This window comes from Lynx rufus, unplaced genomic scaffold, assembly GCF_022079265.1.
Source record: "Lynx rufus isolate CCGP_SWC_20201006 ecotype Redwood Valley unplaced genomic scaffold, mLynRuf1.p SCAF_1, whole genome shotgun sequence".
NCBI lineage: Eukaryota > Metazoa > Chordata > Mammalia > Carnivora > Felidae > Lynx > Lynx rufus.
The window spans coordinates 232,538,809-232,565,676 of record NW_025814823.1 but is presented as its reverse complement, the minus strand read 5'-3'; the positions used below and the strand labels follow the sequence as shown (position 1 = coordinate 232,565,676).

Genomic DNA, 26,868 nt, shown 5'->3' with positions numbered 1-26,868 from the left:
TTCATGGATTATTTTATTTAATCCTGGCAACAGCTGACAGGGGTAGGAATAATTATATTGATTCTAAACATGAGAAAATTAGATTTCTAACGCTGGCTCCAAGATCGCAGCTGAGCAAGTCCATTCTGTGTCTTTCCTTCTTTCTTGACTTGTTTATCAAATGTCTCTGGCACCCAGGGTGCTGCTCTAGAACGGAAAATACAGCCCGTGTTCCTGGGGTCGCTTATCTGAAATTCAAATTCAACTGTGCCTCCTGGACTTGGACGTGCTGGAGTCTACTGGTCCTTTTGCTCCTGGTGGCCACGCCGTACCATGCGCCAGGTTGACTCGGTGGCTAGTCTGATCCCAGCGTGGCTGGGCCGGGATGTGGTGACAGGAGATGGCCGCAGACTTTGAGGGACCCTGGGAAGGCTACCTCTAGGGACAGGCATCCCTGGGGACGATTCCCAGGCGCTGTCTCCCACCAGGGCAGGACCACAAGCTAGCTCTTCCCAATGCCAGTTTGCTCGGTGGCTCCTCACATCCAGGAGGAGAACCCGTGTCATTGGCCAAAAGCCAAACGCCTGCGATGCGTGTGCCCGTGTGCCGTGCCGTCCCACTCATGCGGCACCAGAAACAGCGGACACTCTTCCCCGTCTCCTTTGCCAAAGTTCTTCAGGGTCGAATGGAGCATCCGAGACCCAGCGGTACCAACGGAGGTATTTGTACCTGGTGCCGCCTGGCAGGCATCGCCTTCCCCTCTGGCTAAGGGCGAGAGCTCACTTCCCCTAAGGGTTAGCTGTGCCACTCTCTTGTGCCCTTGGAATAAATCTGCTTTGAACCCAACCCATCTTCCCCGGAGGGTCCTCCCGGATGCAGAGGAGGACATTTATGAACCAAATCCTCGGAGCAGATATGTTCCATCCACACATGTGTTTGAGCTTCTGCCAAAGGAGAAACTGTGCCACATTCTAGGGAAGGAAAGAGAAGACAGGCACATCCTCCACCATCCGGTAAGTCAGTATTTGGTCGTGTGCGGGGGGGGGGGGGGCGGGGGGTGACACCTGACAAAAAGTCACGCGGTAAGGGAAGAAATGAAGGCAGATGACAGGTGTGCTAACAGGACCACACAGCGCAGGGGCTGGAGGCGCTCGGGCCCAGGGGAGGACCCTGGAGCCAGATCTCCTCACGACGCGTCTGAGTTCACCAAGTAAAGTTGGGGTGGGTGGGTACCTGATGTTCCAGAAAAGCAAAGGAGTTTGTCACCAACTCCCCAGGGCAGGAAAGAGAACATTTTACAGTTTCGGACAATTTAAATAACTCCACATGCCTGGACCACGAGAGAATGAAAAAGAGCGGAGTCCATGAGGGATGTGGGACCACAAGGCAGAGGGTTGGGCAACACCCAAGGTGCCAGCATTTACCCAATGGGGACTACCGAAGGGGGGGCCTTTTAAAAAGATGATGTTGGCCAGGGTATGAAGAAAGAGGACAAAACCTGGAGGCCAGAGGACCAATTAAAAACCCTTGCGACATACGATCCAGGTTCCCAGTGAATACGCTTGATGGAAGTCGGCATCTGAAGTCCCCCATGGATTCCCAATGTGCTGAAGGAACTAAAAGTCGACCAAATAAGCCCAACCAATCCGTACTCACTGTCGGCTCAAAAATATCAAAAGGCATGCCGGTGACATGTTCAGTGCTAGGAGCTAAGCCAATCTCCGTGTCCCCATGTAAACTTATGCCCGCACATCTCAATGTCTTCAAGGGCTGGGTGGTGCACAAGGTTGCCTTGAGATCTGAGAGCAAAAGGAACGGTTCTAGAAACGGTTCAGTGTTTATCTAGAATATAAACCAGATTTAGCTTCACTCAGGTATACATGGAAACTGCACATCCTCTCTCTTGCTATGAAAGGTATGTTTTATAATCTAGTAAATCTGACACATCACTCCAGTGCCCAAAGTGGTTTCCTTGAGTTCCAGAGAGAGTCCAAATCTACCAATGGCTTCTTTCTTCAAAGTTAGTATTTTTCCTAAGAGATAGGTATGTATAGGTATGTTTTAGAAATTACCCTCAAAATACGTTGGCAGGATAAATTACTTGAACGGAAGGATTCCGTCTGTTCTCTAAAGAAGCACTGGTAAATTTGAGGGAAACAACTCAAAGATCTGTTCTGATTGTGTTCTGGTAGCCTCGTCATCAGACTGCAACGTCGGATATTGACCTGGATCCAGGAGTTTGTGCACCTGAAGAGGGGAAATGTAACGGTTTCCTTGAATTCTCAATTGACGAGAAAATGGTCTAGTCAAGGTCACATTGGAATGGACATCCAAATCTCGACTCCAGAATTTTACTGAAGAACGTACCGACAAGTTACGAACATGGTTTCTGGAGTCAAAATGCCTGGGTCTGACATCTGGGTCCAGCTTTTATTAGACATCATAAATAGGACCAGACTCAATCCCCTCATCTCTAACACAGGGACGTTGACAATACCTACCTCTCAGCTTTCACAGGAAATAAAGTAGATGAATTCACGTGAGAACAGTTCCTGGCACACGGGGAGCACCCAATAAATGCTGCCATGCAAAGCAGTCATCATCTTATTATTAGTAGCATAGTCAACAGCCCCTTATGCCGTATTTCCTTCTTAGAAGAAGCGTTACTTAGCACTCGTGAGCTACGGCAGAGAAGCTCACGTGTAACTGCACAGATGGAAAACGAAATCCAAAATTATCTGCGGTGGCAAAACGTAAGATCTCTCACCTTGCTCCTACAACAAGTTCTTTCTGTCCTGGGTCAAATGTTAACTGCGAGAAATCCACAGCATTCTTCGCTCTGAACTCCCGTAACCAGGGGCCAATTTCTAAACAGGAAAAAATAAATAAATAAAAAGATAAAAATGAATGATCTTTCCTCCGGGGACCACAAAAGGTGCACATCAGGTAGCAAACATGACATTGCAGAGAAGCTTGGAGGGCCCCCTGACGCGATCGTTCAGGGGCCACTGGCGGTTCCCATCAGAATGTGACACAGTCCACACCGAGCTTGTGTAAAACAGAGACGGCAGCCACCCAATAAAGAGCGAGCATCAGCGCTTGGGTGTGATTTATAAGCCAGATGTGCATTTCCCTTTGGGCGCTGGGCTGGGCGGAAAACCACACAGCATTCACGCGCTTCACCCAGGGAAAACTGAACGCAAACAGAAGCACTTCCTGGGTGTCCTTCCTGGCCAGAACTGAAGACTTGAGGAAATCGCAAAGCCCTCCTTCGGACCCAGGACAAACCCGGGCGCACCATCTGCCTTCCTTCAAAGTGGACGCTTCGTGTCCCTGCGCTTTGGGTTTCCATCCTGGCCCCACGACCAGGCATGTTAAATACATTCAGCACTTTCTAGATGTGAAATCTAGTTACTTCTAGTTCTCATTGGCATTTTTTTTTCCCCTAAGGGAAACCAGGAAATAGCCACTCTTTAGAGACGGGTTTTTCACAAGACTGTTAAGTCCTATGACATGGCCTCCAGCCTAGAGTCTGATTATTGTAACACGACAGCTCAACAGCTCGGAAGAGGGACAGAATGCTGCTTCACGAGCCATTTTTGCAACTTTTATGGGCACATTTCTGACACCAAAAAAAAAAAAAAATGCTCAGTGAGTTGCCCTCTAGTTGTGCCTCACCTTATCATTATTCCTGACACTTAGCCACGTTATCTGTCATTTTTTCTTGGATTTACTATTCTGAGTGATATCACACTGACTAAACAGGCACATGACAGATGCCACATCAACAAAGTTACAAAACAGATATAATATGGAAATATGCCCACATCCCATAATATGTCCCATACACAGGTCTTTGTTGATGTGATTGGGACGGATTATTTTCAAGAAATGGCTCCGCCTGATAAATACAGCAATTTTCTAGTATCGGTTACTGGGGAAAAGGCCATACACCAGAAGTTCTCCACTGCATAAAGGAAACCAGGGTTGAGTTCTAGAGAGACCTGTCTTTGGGTTTTGAAATTGTACTGTGCATCTTGATCCTTTTAAGAAGTTTATTTCAATGTATTCACTTTACAGCCAAATCATTAAAAAAAAAAAATTACAGCAAAGTATGTACAAGGCCCTGGAGCTATAAAAACTTGTTAATGAACGGTCTGTTCCAGAAGCTCACAATCCAGTTAGGGGGCAAGCACTAGTATCTTCTTTAAGCAGAGTATCTATGAATGCGAGGACTTTACAGGCATTTGTAATGTTACAAGAAGTACTCACACATGGAAAGGAGTGGAGACTGGGATTCTTGGTAAAAGAAAGGAGAGATCTGACCACATATTGACAGTGCAGACGCGTTCTAGAGGAGCAGAGCTACGTGGGATGCCACGGTGCCCCCAGGGCCAGAATCGGTGCTGCCCTCCTGCTTGCCCATCAGTTCTCCGTTCCTGGGAGACAGAGCCGAAGGCTCTTATGTCTGCAAAGCTCACCTGGGTGCCTGCGGCACAAGGCGCAGGACTCTGAATGCGGGAGGCAATGATCACTGTGTGGAATGGACGAGCAAGAATCAGCAAGTGATTTCAAGAGGAAAAGAATCAAAAATGAAAGGAAAGGGGAAAAAAGAGAAGAGGGAAAGGAAAAAGCAATGGTAATTCAAGAAACCACTGGGATGGTTAACTGAGAGGCATATTTAAATATAGCTCACAGGTCAACAAGTTCGGACATGGCTTCATCTGTGATACAGAGACTTTGAAAAGTCCTCAGGCAAGTACTTGACACATCAAAGCAGGCATCTTAGGAATGTGAATGGGCCACTGGTGGGCAGGAAAGAGTAGAGAATGGGGGCAGGAATGTTAGCTTTTTAAAAGTACCACCAGGCACTTTAGGTAGTGGTTGTATGAATGCTGGTTATCAAAATGCAGGAGGAACAATGGTGGGGGTGTCCTAGGGGCCTGATACCTAACTGGAAGGCAACCAGCTGAAGATAACAAAATCGTTCCGACACAGAATTAAGCAGAAAACATTGTAGAGTGGCACACAGGCCTCAAGGGATAAGGCCGGGTCTTGGAGAAAGATGATAGGTTCAGGTGAACTACGGAGAATGTCCTCTATGAAGAATGACCCCAGAGACATGGCACAGCATGGCTACGACCCGGAAGTGCATGTAGAGCTGTTTTAATACAACAGCTTCATCACACAGAGAGGAACCTGATGAGGAGTCCTGCCAGGACTGGAGTTCCAGGCTCTTGAGTGCCCCTCCCAGGCTCTAGGGACCAAAGCTCACAGCTGCCAGAGCTGAGCACACGTGTTGTACTCAAGGTGGTGACAACGAGTAGGTCGCATGAGTCAAGAAGAGAGGGCCACGGGCTGACCTTTCTGTTAGAGGAGTGGAAAATGTGAGCCACATGTGGGGAGAGAGGACATGAAAAGACATCAGAAGAAAATCACCTCCCATGCATTAATCTCTCTTTTCAGTTAGACAAACAGGAAGGGTGTGGCCAACAGGGACCAGGGTGAAGAGACATACTTCAGGTTTTGGCTCCTATGCTGGGCAACAGGAAGGGCTACACTACTTCCTGAAATGTCCTCCAACAATAGAAGGAGGGATGCAGATATGGAAAAGCAAGCTAACAACATATAGTTCCATCAAAATTGTTCCCTTTCCTTTATTTCAATTTCCAAAGAGCTGCCCCCTTGAAACAGTACATTTTTATGCTTAACATTAGATAAAAGTTGGATAATCTGCACATTCTCTTCTTTTTTGATTTTCCTGGGCATCCCTCCAGGTCTGGCTCTCTCAACTTTGCATGTCACCTGACTTCTATCTGACACAACACCATGAACTCCTGGGGAGAAAGCTAATGCATCAACCTGTCTCTAACTGAGAATGCGCCTGTCTCAGACACCTCTCCTCCCCGCTTCGCCGTAAGATCAGAGGCTGGTGCCCTCTCCTCTGTGCCAAGATCAGTACCCCTTCCTCTGCTCATGCCAACTCTTCCCTCCTCTTTGGTCCCTTCTCTAAATCACCTCTTTTCTCCTCTAATATCTCCCGTGTTATCAGGCCCCTTCCCTTTGTCTGCAAGTACATGCATAGTCCCTCATTTTGAAAAATCTTTTAAGGGGCACCTGGGTGGTTCAATAGGTTGAGCATCTGAGTCTTAATTTTGGCTCAGGTCATGGTGGGATAGAGCCCCACACTGGGATCCACACTGAGTATAGAGCCTACTTGGGTTTTTCCGTCTCTCTCCCTCTGCCCCTCTCCCCTGCTTGCTCTCTCTCTCTCTTAAATTAAAAATAACAATAACATTTACAAAAATATTTTTAAAAATTGTTATTATATTCTTTTATTACGACAGTGTCAAACACTCTGACAAAACGCATAGTAAACTCCCACATACAATTTGTCAGAAAAGGCAGTAGGCTTAGTTTCACATGTAAGTTTCAACAACCCCTTAAGGAACATGGAATCTCAACTTTATTGAACTTACTTCAGAGATTAGACAAAGAAGTAAAACTTCCTAACATAGTTCCGAGGTGATTAGGATCCTGATAATCTTGCTAGTAAGGCTTCACAAAGACATGATGAGAAAGGAAAATCATGGGCCACCCTCATTTAAAAGTATGGCTGAAAACGCTGCTAAGGAAAGACATGTATTAGCAAATCACACACATGTGTATGCACATGTGTGTGTGCGTGCACGCGCGCGCGCGCACACACACACACACACACACACACACTGATTCACATGGGACGGGGTCTACTCCAGAAACCCAAGGATGGATCGACAAGTTTAATGTCAGAAGTTCTATCAGTAGAATTTGCCACCACAGTAACAGAGTTCAATACCAGCCTCAAGAAATGATCAGTGCTACTTTCTAAAGAATCCGAAAAGGAACAGTTACAGACACAAAAGTCTAAAAGAGCACAATGTCAAGTAAGGCAGGTGAGGACAGAGCCTGAACACGGGGCAAGTGGAGGCCAACGAGCTCAGCAGATGCCAAAGAAAGATGAGGGCAAGGGAAGCGAGCAGCGAACAGCACACAGCACGTGCTAGGTTGAGAGATACAGTTGTTAACAACATCAACTTTAATATACGCTCACTTCTCCCAAATAATGGGTTCACCTTTTCCCTCCTATTTCTCTCTCCTGATTTTGCTGAAAAGAACACATAGGAACATCAGGATGAAAGGGAACTTAAATATAGCAGCCAACAGGACCACTGTTTGGAAGTTAAAAACACAAAACCTGTAACTTCAAATTTGATACTTTGTAGATAATTTTTAATATTTGATGGTAATCATTCAAGCTAATCCTTTGATTACACAAATGTGGCGATTAAAAAATGGCCCATCAATGACCTTCTACTGCAAAATTAGCTGCAGTGACACATATTTGCCTTCTCTTACCATTGCATAAGCACCCATATGATTGTTTTATAAATATTCTAATAAAACATATGCTGATTTGATTTTAAAAAGAACCCAATATTACAGTCTCAAGAACTAACTTTCATGAACATATGTCAGCATTAATCAATTTGATCCAAATGATGACATGTATAAACTAGAGACTAGCTTACAAATTCAAGCTAGTCACCAACCCCCCCCCCCCCCCGCCACAACCAACCCTAGAAAATAGAAAACTTTGGAAACAAAATAAAAGTTACTATTAACACTGTAGAAGATATTGAAGGAAGTCATGGTCATAAGCCAAGAAAACCTTTTAGAGCCTGATAAGTAAGAATCACAGGAGATTTTGGTGTTCAAGACTAGCCCTGTTCTGAAATCTGAAAACCAAACTGATGTCTCCTCCAGGGGCTGAAGCCTGCAGCACTCACCTCCCAGGGACCATGCTGACTAGCAGGCAAACACTGAGCAGTGAAACCTCCCAGGTCAAATAAAAGTGGCTCTGGGTGGCCTGTTCCATTCATCACTCTAAACTTCAGTCGATTAAGAAGCCCGGTAAGCAGGATTGAGAATCTTTTGGGGGGAACATGAAACCCACATTGGAAAAACCCTAACATGTAGCTTCCTATGCAACATTTTTGGAAAGTAACAAGAAGGAAAAATCAACATCCTCTTCACTTTGAAAATGAATTGATTCCCACTATTATATACTGTAAAAAACTGCCACCCACTCAGTTTAATAAATAATACATTTATTGTTTCTGCTATTGTTGTTATGAATAACCATGATCCACATGTCAGTTAAGATCTACAGAAAAAACCATTCCCATGGTCACCAGTTAGGTTTTATGATCCAAGGGTCTTGGTGTAACGAAGGGAGGAGAAAATGTCAGTAACCATGCACTGATCTGCTTTACTGGTGCAAAGAACAGGGGTGCATGGGCGGCTCAGTCGGTTATTAAGTGTCTGACTCGACTTCACCTCAGGCCATGATCCCAGAGTTCGTGCACTGCCAGCACAGAGCCTGCTTGGTATTCTCTGTCTCTCACTCTCTCTCTGTCCCTCCTCCACTTGCTCACATGTGCACATGCTCTCTCTCTCTCAAAAATAAATAAATTAACATTAAGAAAAAAAGAATTACTTTATCGGAGCAAAGAACATTCTGGAATGACAAGGCAGGGATGATGCGAACAGAGTAGAATGGCAGGATTTCTCAGCACTGTAAGCCACTCAGCTCTGGTGTGGGGGGACAGGACACTGTCCTGAAATCCCAAGGCCTGGGTCCTCCCCTCCCCCGGAAGGGCACTCCTGCCAGCTGGGCACCAGGAAAAGAAGGGCAGATGGTCCTATTGGCTGAGCATTCCAGAAGTTGTCCTTCCCCATGTTGTGAAAGAAACCATCCTGCATCAGAGATGCCTATTACTCTTTAAAGGTGGCATGCATCCCCCTTCCAGGGACGTTGTTTTCAGCTTCTGCCATTACACGCACCATTCTCAGCAATGCAATCTGAGCTGAAATATGATTGGAAAACAAAGGAGCAGAATTTTTAAGAAGCCCTGAGAACGGCAAGGCAGGTCAGTGCTCTGGACCGCTACCACTGTTCTTGTTCCTTTTCCTGCTTTCCCGAGGCATGTGCTTCCAACAACAGCCCGTCAGAGCAAGGTGAGCTTGCTTGACTCAGCAGCTCTCAGCACCTGGTGCTGGTTTTCAGCTACATGAGTCCTGCCTGAAATTCTTTAAGGGATCACAACAGATTTCAGTTCCAAAGCCTCATGTGTTTGTCGAATGGCAGGCTAAGGCAAAACACTTCACCAGGAAGAAAAGACCCAAATTCACAAATTCACAAACATTTATGCTTGTGGGGAAAAAATTATTATATTATATACACACACACACACACACACATACACACACATATATATACACGTATATATATATATATATATATACACGTGAGGTCAGGTGCTATATACATGTGTATATATATGTATACACACACACACACACACACACACACACACACACACATCTATATATATCTCAGAACAACCAATGTCTCTTAGTAATGCTTTTTTTTGTTGTTACTATATTATCAGTATTTACTTAATTTCTGGAATTATATTAGACACTTTTTTACATGTTAACAATTTCTTATTATATTTAATGTTTACAATCCTGTGAAGCCACAGCTATACTCTTTCTTACAGAAATAAAACATGTAAAAATTAAAAACTCTGAGTGTTTGAAAAGTCAAACAACTTGCCAAATGTAGCATAAGTGGTAAGCAGCTAAGCTAAACCCAGGATGGGACTAAGGCCGTATTTCCATAAGGTCTGAATTAAAAATCAATTTTCCCAGGAATGTCTAAAGTGCATTAATCCTTAGCACCTAGTAATATATCAGCATGGATTAAATTATCAGAAACAGTAGCTGACACCCACCAAAAGAGAGCAAAATTCGACAGAAAGGAAGAGATGGTAATTTTCATGTGAGGACAGGAATGTTCCAACCCAAGCTGCCCATTGGGCAGGGCACAGCTGGAAGAAGGAAGGTCCCAGAGAAAAGCAGAAAGAAACCAGGGTCCACCGCAGACAATAAGGCTACCGAAGGAAGAAGATCCCAACAGTAGACATTTATCTCCATCATTTCTTTCCAAGACAGGTCCTGGTTACATCAGCTAATGTGGAAATAGGCCAATACTCTCTGCCTTACTTTGGCTTTCTAGAAAAATTGAAAAATATCAGGCCAATTTTGTTTCTCCAAATGTATAGACCTCAATTATTCTCACTAGAACTTCTATCTAGGACTCTGTAGAATCAACATGGTGTTGGCTATCCTGAAGTCCACCCCTCTCCCCTTCCTTTACACTGGATAAAACTAAGGGCAAAGAGGTTGTATGACTGCACAAAGTTATACGCCAATGAAGGCAAAGTGAAAATCTGAAGCCCTGTGATTTCTTTGCCCATCTATTTTCTTCTCCATCACAGCACTAGAATATCCATCCAAGTGGGAATAATGGTAACATTTTAAGGGACTAAAATATCTATATCTAGATTTAGATCTCAATATACTCACCCATATATTAGGATGTGTATATATAAATACATGTGTTTATTCATACACACACACACATATATAGATACATAAATATGTATATTAAGTATATATTTACATGTATATTTATACCTAGATACAGACATACACAGTTCCACATATTTATATCCAGATATAGCCATCAATATGTTCATTCATATATATACATATATGTATACATACATATTTGCATAAAAGTATGTAAGAGATATAAATATATATATATATATATATATATATATAATGTATATAACATATACACTTAAAGATTATCTTAAAGGGAAAAATATCTCAAAAGCTTGCTATAGGAAATCATCAAAAGGCTCAACTGATGTGACTTTTTAAAAATAAAACAAAACTAGGGGCGCCTGGGTGGCGCAGTCGGTTAAGCGTCCGACTTCAGCCAGGTCACGATCTCGCGGTCCGTGAGTTCGAGCTCCGCGTCAGGCTCTGGGCTGATGGCTCGGAGCCTGGAGCCTGTTTCCGATTCTGTGTCTCCCTCTCTCTCTGCCCCTCCCCCGTTCATGCTCTGTCTCTCTCTGTCCCAAAAATAAATAAAAAATGTTTAAAAAAATAAATAAATAAATAAATAAATAAAATAAAAATAAAACAAAACTATTCAATAATAACCAATTAGGAAAAGTAAAATGCTTTTAGACCAGTGTTTAGACCAGCAGAAAGTATCCAATACACCAAGAAGACATAAGGCTTCTATCATTTACATTTTTATTGATAAACGTGATACATATAACACAGTCTTTTAAATACAAAGAGGGGTTTTTCCCATCATTTCTGTGTTTAGTTGTGTATCTGCTCAACAGAGGTCAGGTGCTACATCAAGTCTCTTCATATGTTTCCTTCCCAATGACATTTTTTTTTTTTTAATTTTTAAAATTTTTTTTTTCAACGTTTATTTATTTTTGGGACAGAGAGAGACAGAGCATGAACGGGGGAGGGGCAGAGAGAGAGGGAGACACAGAATCGGAAGCAGGCTCCAGGCTCCGAGCCATCAGCCCAGAGCCTGACGCGGGGCTCGAACTCACGGACCGCGAGATCGTGACCTGGCTGAAGTCGGACGCTTAACCGACTGCGCCACCCAGGCGCCCCCCCAATGACATTTTAAACACCTAATCTTTTTTTTCCCACACGTTCACCATTGGAAAAATCCACTAACTGCAAGTTTTGCAAAATGTCTGTGCTCTGGAATTGGGTTCTTCTGAAGTTCAGCACTTCATCTTGGACAGCCTGCCTGGTAGATGTCTTAAGAATCCAAAAAGCTGTGACAGTGCACTTTTTACTTGAAGCATTCGCTGATGTGGGTCTTCTTAACTCAAACATAATTTGAAGCCACAAGTGGCATTTAAGCGATGTTTTACAGCCTGGAATCCACTGCATAATATATATGCACGATTTGAACAAGCATTAAATAATAGTCACAAATCTGTGAAATTACAGGAAGGAACACACATACTATTCCAGAAAAGGCAAGAGCAAACAGCCTGCCTCGGGAAGGTGGCTTTTAGATAAAGACTGGCAGCTGGCAGGCTGAGAGCATGCTCAGCACCTCAAAGAGATTCCTGTGGGACTTTTGGACATACTGTTTCTCAAAGTTAGATTACTGCAGGGTAATATACAACTAACAAAGTTTTCGACAGCTTCTTTAAATGTTTATTTATTTTTGAGACAGAGCGCAAGCAGGGGAGAGACAGAGAGAGATGGAGACACAGAATCCAAAGCAGGCTCCAGGCTCTGAGCTGTCAGCACAGAGCTCGACGTGGGGCTCGAACTCATGAACTGTGAGATCATGACCTGAGCCGAAGTCACTTGCTTATTAACCAGCTGAGCCATGCAGGTGCCCCTAACAAAGTTTTTTTTTTTATGTTTTTCCTGGATAGGTATCTTAAGAGAAATCTTCCGAGACACAATTTCAGTAGAATCAACTACCATCTCATAACCAATTGAAATGTACTCCCTTTCGGAATCAAGGGTGGGATTTGTGATTTCCACTGTTTCCCCAGGTTTTCATTTGTTTGTGTGGTTGCCTGGCTACCTCAGGATCTTATTCAATCTCAGGATCTAAATGCCAGGGTTACGTGGGGCCCATGAATACGTGGGGCCCATCCGAGGGTTACCTGAGACACACCTAGCAAGGTGTAAAGAGAAGGTTCTGGGATGTTGTCAGCAAACTGGTTTCCAAATCCGCCTGGCAGGCTGGCATTGCCTTCCCTTTTGTTTATAACTTTTAAGATCGTGGAAACCTAATTATTCCTGGGGGCTGCGGGTAAGAACCAAACCAATAAGAGACAGGTTTTTATTGCTGGATAACTCACACAAGAAGCAATTTCTATTCATCCATCCATCAAGACAGATTTTTTTTCTAATTTAAAAGTTTATACGGGCGCCTGGCTGGCGCAGTCGGTTGAGCGTCCGACTTCAGCCAGGTCACGATCTCGCGGTCCGTGAGTTCGAGCCCCGCGTCAGGCTCTGGGCTGATGGCTCAGAGCCTGGAGCCTGTTTCCGATTCTGTGTCTCCCTCTCTCTCTGCCCCTCCCCCGTTCATGCTCTGTCTCTCTCTGTCCCAAAAATAAATAAACGTTGAAAGGAAAAAAAAAAAAATTAAAAGTTTATGCAAATGCATACGTAAACCAGGCAAGACCTTCAAACCCCCAGACTGTGACCAGCTTTGTCCTCCAGGCTGTGAAGTGTGTTTTGGGGCTGCCCTGCCCCTAAACTCGGTGTGGCTTTCCTACAGGAAACTTTCCTGGTGCAGAAGGGTCTTAATTTTGCTTTGTGACCTGCAGCATATGACTACGGGCTATAAAATCTAATTGCAAAATCTTAATGTTGTGCCAGAGGACATTAAAAAGTAATTTCCTTCAGATTTATAACTTGAGAATTACAAATGATGGTAATGTGACTAAAAACATAAAAAATGAACTGTTTCTATTCAACAAGCACTTAGATGACTCCAGAAGTGGCCACATGCTTGCTGTGTAAGTAGTGATGACCAGAAGTCTGAAGGGTACAAAAAAAGCCATTTGTGCAAGCAAGTTTCCTTGCTTGAAGACATTCTAATAAGTCCCCAGGGGGTCTCTTTGCCAAAGTACTGATTCTACCTACAGGTAGTACAGGTAGAACGCGTTCCAAGACTGACCCAGATTTTACCAGAAACTTTAGGGTGAAGCATTAAGGACATATGCATCTAGACTATTGGGGCAACACAACCACTGATTTACGTAGTCAACGAATATTTCTTGAGTGCCTACTACATGAAAGAACCCACTTAGTACTGGCTCAGATACAAAGTTATGTAAGACAGACCTCTGCCTTCAAGACACTGATAATTTTGCTAAAAAGGGGAGATATACGCACAAGAGAGCTAAACTGAAGAAAAGAAACACTAGCTGGTCCCAAATAAAGTGCGATGAGTGTTCTAAGGCAGTGCTATCCAATGAAAATAAGAATGTGACCTACACATACGATGTTGAATTTTCCAGTCGCTACATTTAAAAATGCTAAGAATCGGGGCGCCTGGGTGGCGCAGTCGGTTGGGCATCCGACTTCAGCCAGGTCACGATCTCGCGGTCCGGGAGTTCGAGCCCCGCGTCAGGCTCTGGGCTGATGGCTCAGAGCCTGGAGCCTGTTTCCGATTCTGTATCTCCCTCTCTCTCTGCCCCTCCCCCATTCATGCTCTGTCTCTCTCTGTCCCAAAAATAAATAAACGTTGAAAAAAAAATTTTTTTTAAATAAATAAAATAAAAATGCTAAGAAGAGGGTAAAATTAATTTTTGACAATATAGCTTATTTAACCCAGGATATCATTCCAATGTTATCAAAATAAAATTTATTGAAGTATTTTGATTTCACGTGTGCATTCTCAAAACTTTGAAAACCAGTGCGAATTATAACTGATGCCCTTTTCCGCTTGGACCAGCCACAATTCAAGCACTCAACAGCCGGACATGGCCCGTGGCTTCGCTGCTGGACAGTGTGTATCTAATTTATCAAGAACGGGGCTTCCTTGGTCATACAGAGGCGTTGTTCTATTACTATTGAAAGACGAATTGATCCTGGGTTTCCTCAGAACCTACTGCCATTAACACTGTAACTGAATCAGGACTGAGCCTAATCGCTAATGAAAGTGACACAGTCCTTGGAATTAAGCTGATTTGGATTTGAACCCCAGATGCAAAGCTTTTACTGGTGGGGGCTGTGAGGCTACTACCAACTGCCTCACCTGTCTGAACAAACTATGAAACAGGAGGAGAACATGAGAATGAGAGTTTGTGTTGAGAAGAATGCATAAACCAATTCCCATGAGGCATTTGGCAAAGCCTGAAGTCACGGGAGGGTCTCCAGAACCCTAGGTCCCCACCCTCACCACGATGGCAACATAGGGTGGTTTACACCTGCCTCACAAGACCACCGTGAAGAAGGCCCTACTACATCTTTGACAACATCCTGCTACGAGGCAGAATATCTGTCGTTCAGTTTAGCTTCCTCTAGAATGACACTGAATTTCGTGTAAATCACAGTCTACCTGTGAAGGGTGTAAGGGCCCTGCAACATTTAGGAAGGCTGGGCATCACTGTTCAAAACCAACTGAACAGGTAACAAGCGAGAGATTATTCAGTAACCAGTTGACTCAGCAGGTCTGGAGTGTTCAAAGCCTGCCTATTCCAAAGAAAAGCCTGACCCTCGACTGACTCCTGGAGATAATCTCGAAGACCTTGGAACACCATGCCTGATAAGATAAGAGTGCCTCTGTATATCTGGGGGCCTTGGGCCATGCCAGATAGTCCCTGCTAGCAATGTGTTCGATGGCAGGGACCTTTGACCATGCTCTTGGGTCTGATACACCCGCACAATGATTTTCTCTGTCGGCAAGTTGCCATGGTCACAGCAAACTGCCATCACCTGGCCGTCGGCCCCTCTCAAACTTACCTGCTCATCACTTCTCTTCTGCTTTTCCCCCAACATAGACGCCTCAACTTTTCCTCAACCAGCTCCTCACCGAACTTGTCCTCACACCCCCACTTGGCTAACATGAGTCCATCCTTTCAAAATGACCCATCCTGCCCCTCTGACAACTGTAAACAGGCTGGGAGCCACTAAAGAGAAGGGTGCAAATTCGTTAGTATCTGTGCTCTACTATGTGTTACAATAGGCCTCAAATGAATCCGCACTGGTTATAACGTTGAACGTTCCAAGGCACAACGCGGTCCCAGAATCTACCTGCACCCTCCCTTAATTACCCAAGTGCTCTCCATCCCTCTGGTCCACCAATACTACCTGGATAATACCGACTGCTTGCCGATTGTGTTCATGTAGCAGTCATGAACCGTATTCTACCATTCTTCTAATTGTTTTACATGTGAATGAGTTTATATCCAAATATGGTTGTAAATGTATTAAAGAAAGAGAACTTTCCGATTTATGGAGTATAATTTTCAGTGTCTAGGCTCTAGAGCAGGGATTGACGAATGATGATCCATGGGCAAAATCAGGCCCATGGCCTCTGTCCATAAATAAATTCTTATGGAGCACGGCATTGCCCGGGTGTTTACCTATATTCTAGAGCTGTGTTTGTACAACATTGGCAGAGTTGAATCCAGATTGTCTGACTCCCAAGGTCTAAAATATCACTATCTTGCCCTGACCTCTGCTCTAGAGCATAGGGTAAGGGCTCAATAAGCATGTATTACAGATAATTAAACACACTAAGCATAATTCTTTAGTAATAGAAAAAAATAATAACACACAGTCTCAAAGTGAGAAAGGACCTCAGGTCACACCTACTCCAATGCCTCATTTCAATAACGTGGAATCCGGAGTCCAGGAAAGCAAAGGGACCTACTGAAATTCACTCAGCCAGACCTCACTGCAAATTAATCTAGAAAGAATCCCTGGTCACTCACCCTATATGACTGACCCTGTATCACATGGCATCACCAAGCGTCAGCATTTCCAGGATGTTCTATTCCATTAGTGTTATATGGCTTTTAATACCTTTCAACTGAAACGAAAAAGGCATACAGAAAACCATTACCCAACTCGTAGGCCAAAGCTGAGTGTTCCACGTAGAGCCACACAGAATCATTTGGAACCCCAGTTAATTACTATACATCCATTTCCTCCAAGAGAAAAAGCAAACCTGGAAATCCAGCAGGACCTATTACCTATTAGCTGGTGCTAGCTCCGATTCTATAAAATGTACAGCCCTCCCTCGCAGGCTCCTTTAGGTACCAATAGCCCCAAGTCACTCAAGATGATAGACCGGAAAAAAAAAAGCAGGTTATAAACATGAAACCGAAACCGACATTTAGGGCCTAAAGTTTCTGTTTCCAGCAGAAATGGATTTCTTCTGCCTGGGCCCAACCTTTGCAGGAGACCTCTGCCCTCCACAGCAACCTCGACAAAGACAGGCTCACAGGGGTAGACGGTCAAGAGAGACAGGAAAATAAAGGCTGGTTTTCCTTTTGTTTCACCCATCGGGGTGCACTTTGAAAACCTGTGGTGGTTGTCATTTCCAGGTACTAACCTGGTCCCGATGTGACCGGGTGGTCAAACAGCTGCTCTGTTTCTCAGCCTTCAGCAAAGCCGCCATGAGGACTAGCTGAGAGCGGCCTTTGTGAATTCCCTGAAGTGAATTCAACGTCACTGCCCCGTTTCTAATCCTGTTTTCAATTTTTCTTGACAAGTTTATACACTCACTTCCTACACAACTTCAGAGATTCTTCCTGCCCTGAGCCCAGTTTCCACGGCCAACGCTAATCACTTGCTTGACGCCATTATGTTTCTTCACTGGACCATCTGCCACCAGGCTCACGATGGCCCTCCTTGTGCAGACGCTTATCGACTCTGTGCCTGGCCCTGTTCTCAGAACTAAAGACACGCAGGAAAATAAACAGAGAAGCTTCTCGCCCTCATTAGATGTATATTCTAGTGAGGAGGACGGGATCCGTAAAGAAGAAATAAAAGTAGTAAGTTATTGCCGTGAGGTAAATAAAACAGGTGGATGTTTGAAGTATCGCTTGGAGTGACATTACAGCGTTTCCAGAGACGACCACTCTGCTGAGGTGACGCTGAAGCTGAGACTTGAATGACAGCACAAAGCCACACACATGTGGGAGAAGTGCACTGCAGGACAGAGCCCTGTCTGGAAGAGGCCTGATGGCGGGTGGCGGCGGGCGGGGGGGAGTGAACCAGAGTCATTGAGCAGCAGAAACAAGGCAGGTGTGTGGGGAGAGACAAGGTGAGGGGAGAGCTGAGAGGGAGGTAGGGAAAGTTCAGGTAGAGAGTCTGGCAGGTGAAGGTGAAAAAGTTTCGATTCTGTTCTGTGGGAGAAATTGGAAAACTCTCGCTGTAAAGGGCCACATAGTATTTTAGGCCCTGCAGGCCATATGGTGTCTGTCACAGCTACTCCACTCTGGTGCTGTTGCTCCAGACAAATATAAACTCATGGGTGTGGCTGGTTCCAACAAGACGATATTCACATTACGTGGACACGGGCCAGATTTGGCTGTGGGCTGCCATTGTCACCAGCCTCTCTCCTGCGGCACTAAGAAGCCAAGGTGTGTGGGGGGCAGGGGGAGGACATGAGCTACTTTGCATGTTTAAAAGCTCCTCTGGCTATTCTGTGCAGGAAGTGAATATGCCTCTGCAGCCTGAAGACACTGAGGGGCAAATACAGTGTCTGCAACAAATTGGGGCTCATGGAGATGTGAGGAGTTAAGGAGGACACCCATTTTTTCCACTAGAGTCACTCAATCGATGGGGTCGTTTCTGAGATAGGAGAGACGGGAGGAAGAATAGGCTTGGGGTCTGGAGAACAATCCAGCAGTCCTTTGATGAACGCCTCAGTGGAGATCCCCAACGGAAGTCCCAGTGGAGATGGGAATAGGTGGTGGCAGAGAAGCTCTGAGGTCAAGCTCAAGATACAAATTTGACAGGCATCAACACACTGATCGCATTTACTACATGTCTAATTGGGATATTAAAGGAAGCAGGTTAGAACAAGAAGAGAATGGTCCCGGGGCACCTGGGTGGCGCAGTCGGTTAAGCGTCCGACTTCAGCTCAGGTCACGATCTCGCGGTCCGTGAATTCGAGCCCCGTGTCGGGCTCTGGGCTGATGGCTCAGAGCCTGGAGCCTGTTTCCGATTCTGTGTCTCCCTCTCTCTCTGCCCCTCCCCCGTTCATGCTCTGTCTCTCTCTGTCCCAAAAATAAATAAACGTTGAAAAAAAAAAAATTAAAAAAAAAAAAAAAAGAAGAGAATGGTCCCCACAAGGAAAATCAGCAAAGAAGACTTGTAGGATGTTACACAAAGGAACAAACAGATGCACGCAACAAGCAATGAAAAATTCCATTTTCTTCATCCCGAGGGCCATGCTATCCCTCTCCAATCATCTACAGCCCCTACAGTTCACCGCAGAATTTCAGAGCTAACACTCATGATGGTACCGGTCTGACAGCAAATTTGCCTATTTAGTCCCATCCCTGAGCCCAATGAGCCATTTATCTGCGTATGTGCTTTCAAGTGTCCCCCAACTGGATACTGTTTCTAGTCCCATAAATATAAATTCCAGCCCGCCCCTCTGCCTCCATTCTTTCTCTGGAAGAGACAGCCTTATAGCCCTCGTTAGGTCCCAGCCTCACTGAAGGTACCCTTCCTCTCCGTGGGCTCCCGGGAAAGACGGGGGCTCTGTTGGTGGGAATTAAACGGGTGGGTAACATCCTTTGCTAACCAGTTACTAGACAGCAGTTCTGATCTGCTTCTGCCTTCTGGTCAACCCACTGTAGGCGCAGGAGCAGGAAAAGAGGCCAGCGCACGTGCGTGTGGAGAAGCTTTAGCTTTGCCTGTCTGTGCCTCGGGGTGTGGAATGTAACAGATGTTACAGTAACTACAAGTTTATGCTGTACCAAAGGATGAAGCAGGCGGAGCGGGCTGGCTCTCTGGATTCCAAATCAGACAAAAAAGAAAAAAAAGGGGGGGGGGGAAGGTGGGGGACTTTGCACACAGTTACAAGAAAGTGCTAGCGGAAAAGAACCCCCACGGAGTTCAAAGGGACCTGTGTTTAATCAGACACAAAACAATTTTTATAGCCTCGGAAACCCACTTGATGTGCGAGGAAGCTGTCCAGTTGGACGGTATTAGGCACTGCAGTCAGCATACATTTGTATTATCCTCTTTTCATCTGCAACTAGTGTTCAAGGAAATTCACTGGGTAAAACAGATACCGAAGTGAATCAGCCCCATGAATTAACACCGTGATGAAAAGCAGATTCCTGATATGAGCAAGATAACCAGGGGCCTATCAAACACAGGAGTCACCTGTTGATAGAGCAACTATCAAACTTCGTCCAGGGGTTCGAACGTGTGGCTTGCTTCGTCTCCTCTGATAAAGCTCTCACGTACCTGATATGCCCCCCAAGCGGCCTCCTGAACACATCAATGAGCTCGACTTCAAGAAAAAGCCCTGAAACACAAGGCGATGATGGCTGGCAGGAAGTAGCATTCTGTCCTTCTGAAAAATCATCCTCCTTCCCGGGCCCACAGATTCGGGGTTCTGTCGATTCCTCACCTGAAGGTCACACGCGTGGCCAGATCTCCATCTCATTAATTATAACTGTTGGCAAGCCATTAAAAATCTCATTTCATTTTACCATTCACCCTCCTTTTAACTGACTTTTCATAATTATAATTCTATTTTTGATATACTAGACCTATTAAATTTAATGCCACACAGAGATTTGAGAACTCTGGAAGAAAAGACTAATGCTGGATGGTGTCCAGGAAAGGATGTGCAGTCCTTGCTTGGGAACGCGTAGGGGAAAATGGCAGCGTGCTCTATTTTCATGCGTAGAGAAAGGAAAAGTCAAGTTAATTGCATATGGTCAGTATAATAATGCTGTCCTTCTGGAAGGGCTACAATTAGCGAGAATTGTTTTCACAAACAGGACGACCAAGCTGATGACTCCAGCCTGAGTTGGATCTTTTTTTGCTCCAACGCTTATAAACATGTCTATTTTTGTTCTTCCCAAAACATAAACACGACTGTATTAGATGCCCAGGGAGAGGAGAGCCTGACAGTATCTTTATAAACTCTAAGAACGAATAGAGAACTCTTTTCAAAGAGCAAGTCTGTTAACAGGGCTGGGACGCCCAGGGAGGGCGAGAGGAACCGGTACCCAAGAAACGCATGTTTAGTTGGTGATGTCAAGAGACAAAGCATCTCTATTGACTGTCGGTAGCTTGTGCTGAAGGGACACACACGGAGGAGTAATCAACTGTCCGTTGTAAAGACGAGGTGATCACTTGGACCCCTCATGCCTTAAAATATATAAGGCAATTATTATTGATGAATATTTAGGGGTAAATTTCTAATCTCACTTCTTTTACTAAAGTTGTTTAATTAATGTTGTTTGGACAAGAATTATAAGAATGCCTTTGCCAGTGCTGAAATTCTGTTATAGGAAGAACTATCAGGTTTTAATCCAACTGGATTGAAGACAGTGGATCATCCTGGAATATACTGCAGTGATACCTCTGCCCCAACCCCCGCCACACACACACACACACACACACACACACACACACACTCCCGTTCATGGAATCCTGTGACTTCTACTTCTTTGCTGCACTTCCCTCTTTCCCCTCTGCCATGACTTTGGTGGACACCACCACTGTCTCTCACTGGCACCACTGCTTGCCTGGCTAAGCCAATAGTACTGCGCTCAGTGCCTCAGCCCTCTGCCGTCCCTTCCTCGTGACTCCGATCAGTATCCTTACATAAAACCTCAGCAAGACCGTACCAAACTGTCTCCTCATCTCCGACTCCATCACTCTCTCTGCCGTCCATTGTGCATGCACTTTGGACTCTGACTGTATCAGGGACTTTGAGCCAGTAACCATCCAGACCTCCCTTTTACCTCCTCCCTTTCCTCACCTGGCACTCTGTTGCCTGCCCTTTGGTTACCAGCTACAGTACCTCCCCAGAAAGCTTCCATGAGCCTCCACAGACAAGATGAAGGACCCAAGCCATCATGGGCATACAACGCACCAGCTTTACCCTATCAGAATCCATGATGCCTTGTTCAGTTCGCCTATTTACACATTATCCCGCTCCCTGTATTCCCAATGCCTAGTATGAAGGCTAACACAAAGCAGCTACTGCCTCAATAAAAATGTATTTAAGGAATGAGCAGATGCTGGTTGAATGAATAACTGAAGGAATCAATGTTGGACACAAACATGAATGAATGAACATTAGTCTGTAGGTGCCAACTCCACAATGAGAGCAATGAAACTGGAATGCAATCCGAAGCTATGGATGTTAAACTAAAGTTCTTTCAATGACATTTCGGGCGCCCTGCTCCTCTACAGGATAATAAACACCCTTGGAATCTAGAAAAGGAGCCTCTTATTTGAGGCACCGAGGTACACCATGAGATTTGTTGCCTTAAAACTTTCAGATTCAAAGAGCCAAACATTGGCTCAGAGCCCTCTTGAAAATATGGCAGACAGCAGGGCTATGGGAAACTTCTGTTAACCTAGAAGGGGGAGCATAGACGTGTTGACTAGGGTACAACATGCTTCCCTTACCACTCAGTTCCCCAGATCCGCAGCTCAGCACCCAAACCACATACGCACACACCCCCACACGCACACGTGCACGCACACACTGAGACACGCACATGTAGCAGAAGCAGCAAGTTACGGGATGCCTGGGTGGCTCAGTCAGTTAAGCGTCCAACTTTGGCTCAGTTCATGATCTCATGGTTCGTGAGTTCAAGCCCCACATCGGGCTCTGTGCTGACAGCTCAGAGCCTGGGGCCTGCTAAAGACTCTGTGTCTCCCTCTCTCTCTCTCTCTGCCCCTTCCCCGCTCACACTCAGTCTGTCTCTCAAAAATAAAAATAAACATTAAAAAAAAGTCACAGCTATGGGCTGCAACATTTTAGAACCTGGCCTTTGCAGCCTGACATGCCAGAAGTCTCGTCCCCACTCTGTTCCTTATTGACTATGGGCTTGCAGGTGAGATATCTCACTTCATTGGGTCTATTTCCTGGGCTATATAAAAAGGCACAGACATAGCCACTTTACAGAACTTCTATAAAAAGGCAGAGACAGAGCCACTTTACAGAACTTCTATAAAAACTAAAAAACATGCTGTTTGTAAGGTACTCAGTAAATACTTGCTAGTTGTGAGGCATTATTGGAATTGAGGACTGCTCTATCTTGCTTTTCTCATAGCCTATCGTGATTATCAGTGTTACTTTCCTCCAACAGACTCCCTCTGAAACACAGTGGCCAGAGTGGGGTACTTCCCAACACATTCAGATGGAAGCTGAATTGGTGATAAGTTGACATCCATAGAATCTAAAAGGATTCCTTTCTCTCACAGAGGACATGACATAACTTTTATGCCTACACTAATTATTCTCTACACCCAATTCTGTCCCTCCCTTTGAAAAATTCAAAATTGTATCAATTCCAACTTAGTCTTTGTATTTGGCTTGCTCAGCAATGAGGGATCCGCGTCAGCATAACTCAACCATTTTCTTGAGGACAAGGGACAAAAAGCAAACAAGAAAAGCATGGTAAAAGGTACCCTTTGAGAGCAAAATGGCCACCCAGTTGCATTAGAACCACTGGGGTAGGGGGGGCAGAATGATCCGGAATCCAAGACTGTAATGATCTAAAAATTACTCCGTTGACAACATCTCATGATTGATTCTCCTAAGGCCATGCTAATAGATTGTAGGATTTTTGTTGTTCTCGTTATATAGAAGGATAATTAGAGACATTTTTTTCTTTAGCGTTTAAATTCAAGACAAACAAGAATTTCAACTGTGCTACCATCTTCCAGCAACGGCCTGTGAGCTCTTCAGGCAGCGCAAAGAACGACTCATCAAACGAACCATCCATCAGCTTTGTAGTGGGTCATCCTATCTCACCTGTAGTTTGGACATTAATCAGAAGTTAGCATCAAGCATGGGTACACACGCTGGGAGATAATGCGTAGGGTACTTATTATCCATCAGGATGGGATTTTGATTCTGTTAGCAACCCTGATAGAGTCCGGCAAGCAAGATCTTAAGAAGCTTGACAGATTGAATACATTTCAAAAGGGACAACACTTTAATAATCTAAAAATCAGTAAAGGTGTTTCTCAAAATACATCTATTAATAAAATAAAGGCGACTACAATGAGAGGCTAGATTAAGTGATAGAGACCCAATAAAGAACTCTCTCAATAGTATTCCTCCAAACAAAATTTTTATTATGTCCCATACCAAGCTTTTTATAACAAGACCACAGCTACAAAAAAAGAAAAAAAAAAAAAAAAGGAAGCTTTAGCAGACGCTCTTGAGGAATTTTATCTCACATGGTAATACAAATAATAAAACTGCAATGAAAATGATAACACTGTTGATGCTCTATGTATTGACTGCACACAATATTCGAAGTACTAAGCTAGGCAACAAGGCGGTTATTTTACATATACATTCCTGGATCTCTAAAAAAGCCCTGAAGGCACCTATTTTTTATCCATGTATTCGTGCAGGAAAACTAGAACTCTAGGAGCCAAAAGGCAATGGAGAGAAAAAGCACAAGTGATGAACACTCTTTACTTTTAAATTTTCTCTCTCAATCTATGATTTATCTTTATTTTTTTTTTAACATTTATTTATTTTTGGGACAGAGAGAGAGCATGAACGGGGGAGGGGCAGAGAGAGAGGGAGACACAGAATCGGAAGCAGGCTCCAGGCTCTGAGCCATCAGCCCAGAGCCTGACGCGGGGCTCGAACTCACGGACCGCGAGATCGTGACCTGAGCTGAAGTTGGACGCTTAACCGACTGAGCCACCCAGGCGCCCCCTATGATTTATCTTTAAATGCTTAATTTCTGTCATCTTCATTCCTATTGGGGATAGTAAGTTCTTTGAAAGTAGTGGATTAAATAGGAAGACATTCTCTCTGCCGACGTCTCTAAAGCCCATGTTTTGGGTACAACAAGGAATAAAACAGAAAGCTCACCCTCTAGAAACACAAGGCCATGCAGGATCATATACTTGGCTCCTTCAAAATAAAAGAATATATGGTTCTTCTAACAGAGAAAGGAGGGAAAACTATCAACCTCCGTTTTTTTTCTGTGCTATAAGACTGAACCATTTATTTCTCACATATTATGAATGCTAGATAAATACTTAAATTAATTTCTTACTCTGAATTCAAATAGGAATTAATCTAGTCTTCTCTATACACTACGTTCACATGGATTTCTTCAGATTTTTTTTTTCCCAACTCATAATACTCTTTTCGTGACATGTATTCTCTGTCTCATCTATCCTATGGCTTCTTGCTTTGGTGATATCAATTCTACTTGTGTATCTCCTATACACTTTAAAATCTGCTGATGGCGAGGGGGGATGGGGCATCTGGGTGGCTCAGACAGTTAATCGTCTGACTCTTGGTTTTGGCTCAGGTCATGATCCCACAGCTCCATGGGTTTGAGCCCCACGTGGGGCTCTGTATTGACCGTGCAGAGCCTGCCTGGGATTCTCTCTCCGCCTCTCTCTCTTTCCCTCCCACGCTCTCTCTTTCTCTCTCTCAAAATAAATAAATAAACTTTAAAAAAATTAAAAAAACAAAATCTGTTCGGGGTTGGCCTATTATAAGGATATAGGGGCTTAAATTATGCTTTCATTTTGTCTGTGGACTCCTAGGGCCACCCATCATCTCATTGGTATGTATCTTTGACTCTGAACTCATCTTCAGCAAAAGTTATTCCTGCAAGAACCCATGACCTAGGAACCATGAGGCACTGCAAGACAGTAGAACCCGGAGGCCCTCTCAGAGTTAGAGGTTTGGTGTTTAGGAGCCCATGGTCAATTTCTTTGTTTGGGGCTCCTCTCTTGGAAGAACAGTACCTATTTCGATCCCTTATGAAAGACCATAGAGCAGGCTCAGTGTTCCAATTTCTCCTTCAAGAGTCTGTTTCCACCCATGGCCAGCCTTCCCTCTTCCGAGGGAGCTGATAAGTACTTCCCTTGGACTTCATTCCACAGGTCGGACAGCTCACTGTGACTTGCAGCTTTATACAGGAAGCTGAGCTTTGGCTCTCCCGGCTCATCGGTTCCCAACACTCACGTCTCCCAACCTCAAGCATTTCCGCTTGGATTCCAGACCTGGCTCCTCTTTTTGATACCTGTCCCCCTGGGCCTTTTCCTTTCTCGCTTTTGGGGCAGCTTTGTATTTTTAATGCCATTATATGACGGCGGGGGGTTTCTCCCATCAACTCAGTCCACTCTTTTGCTGAAAATCTTTGATAAGAACTGTCTTTTTTGTTTTCATATCACTTCCTCGGTAACTAGGAATACTACCCCCAATGAACACACACAATTAGTCTGAATGCTATCCCAACATTTTCGTGTTGATAAATATTAACACTTTAAATCTTCAGGGGAAAGATATATAATTTTAAGTCCTACTTTCTACTTAACATCTGACGTTTTAAAATAGAATTTAAATGACTAAGGTCGTTTAACCATTAATTAGGTCCAAAAAGAAAGAACATAAAAACCCAAGTGAACACACAGTTGTTCTACGTGCCCCGTAGCTTTGGGGTCCAGCCCACACACTACCTAATCTCGTTACTAAGGCTCCATGCTAGCAGAATACCAAATGAGAGGCAATCTCGGTGGTTTTGAGCTGAGGTTGAAACAGAAACTCTTTAGTCTCCAACTCTCATCTTAATTTTTATGTGCAAAACCATCTGTAAATGCTTACAGGAGAGATGATGAGCTGTCCAGAAAGCATTCTTCACCTCACCTGGCTCACTGGGGAGGGCTCGGCAGCTTTCTCCATGACGCCTGGTCATCTAGGCATGGTACTTGTGAATGCATCTCATTTTTTAATTTTGCACTTGTATTTATTTTAACATGGTTAGGAAACCCCACTAATGAAAGATTTAGGGACTCCATAGTACACTTCATTAGAGAAGGACTTTCCGTGAGATCTTATAATCACATTAGGTCCTTCAGGCAGCGTTTTGCGTGGTTATGTGGCCAAAGGAGTCTGGTCTCAGACTACAAAAGGCGTTAAGTCCTTCCGATCTACACATGAACAAATATAGCACACAGGAAATCATTGCAAAGTGCTGATACAATCTCTTCTGTCTTACCCCTTCTGAAAATGGTTGCTGTCCCATCCATGCACAGTGGTCCGTTCATGTGCCACAGATGAAAAAAACAAACAGAGCAGTAAGGACAGATGTGGTTGCGGGCTGAATCTGCACTTAAAAATAGGGTTGCTACCCTCACCTACCACAGTAGGAGAGGGAGGTCACAATTACATGGTAGGGCAGGAAAAGGTCAAGAGCAAATTGCTGGGAT

General features: G+C 44.4%; 1 protein-coding gene across 1 annotated transcript in view; it reads right to left on the bottom strand.

The window, feature by feature from the left end:
• SEMA5A (semaphorin 5A) overlaps window positions 1-26,868 on the bottom strand; it is a 305,585-nt gene that overhangs the window by 254,169 nt on the left and 24,548 nt on the right. The window contains exon 2 of the mRNA XM_047074421.1: window positions 2,747-2,846. Within this exon, the coding sequence (XP_046930377.1) occupies window positions 2,747-2,846 (100 nt within the window). The remainder of the gene's footprint in view (window positions 1-2,746; window positions 2,847-26,868) is intronic.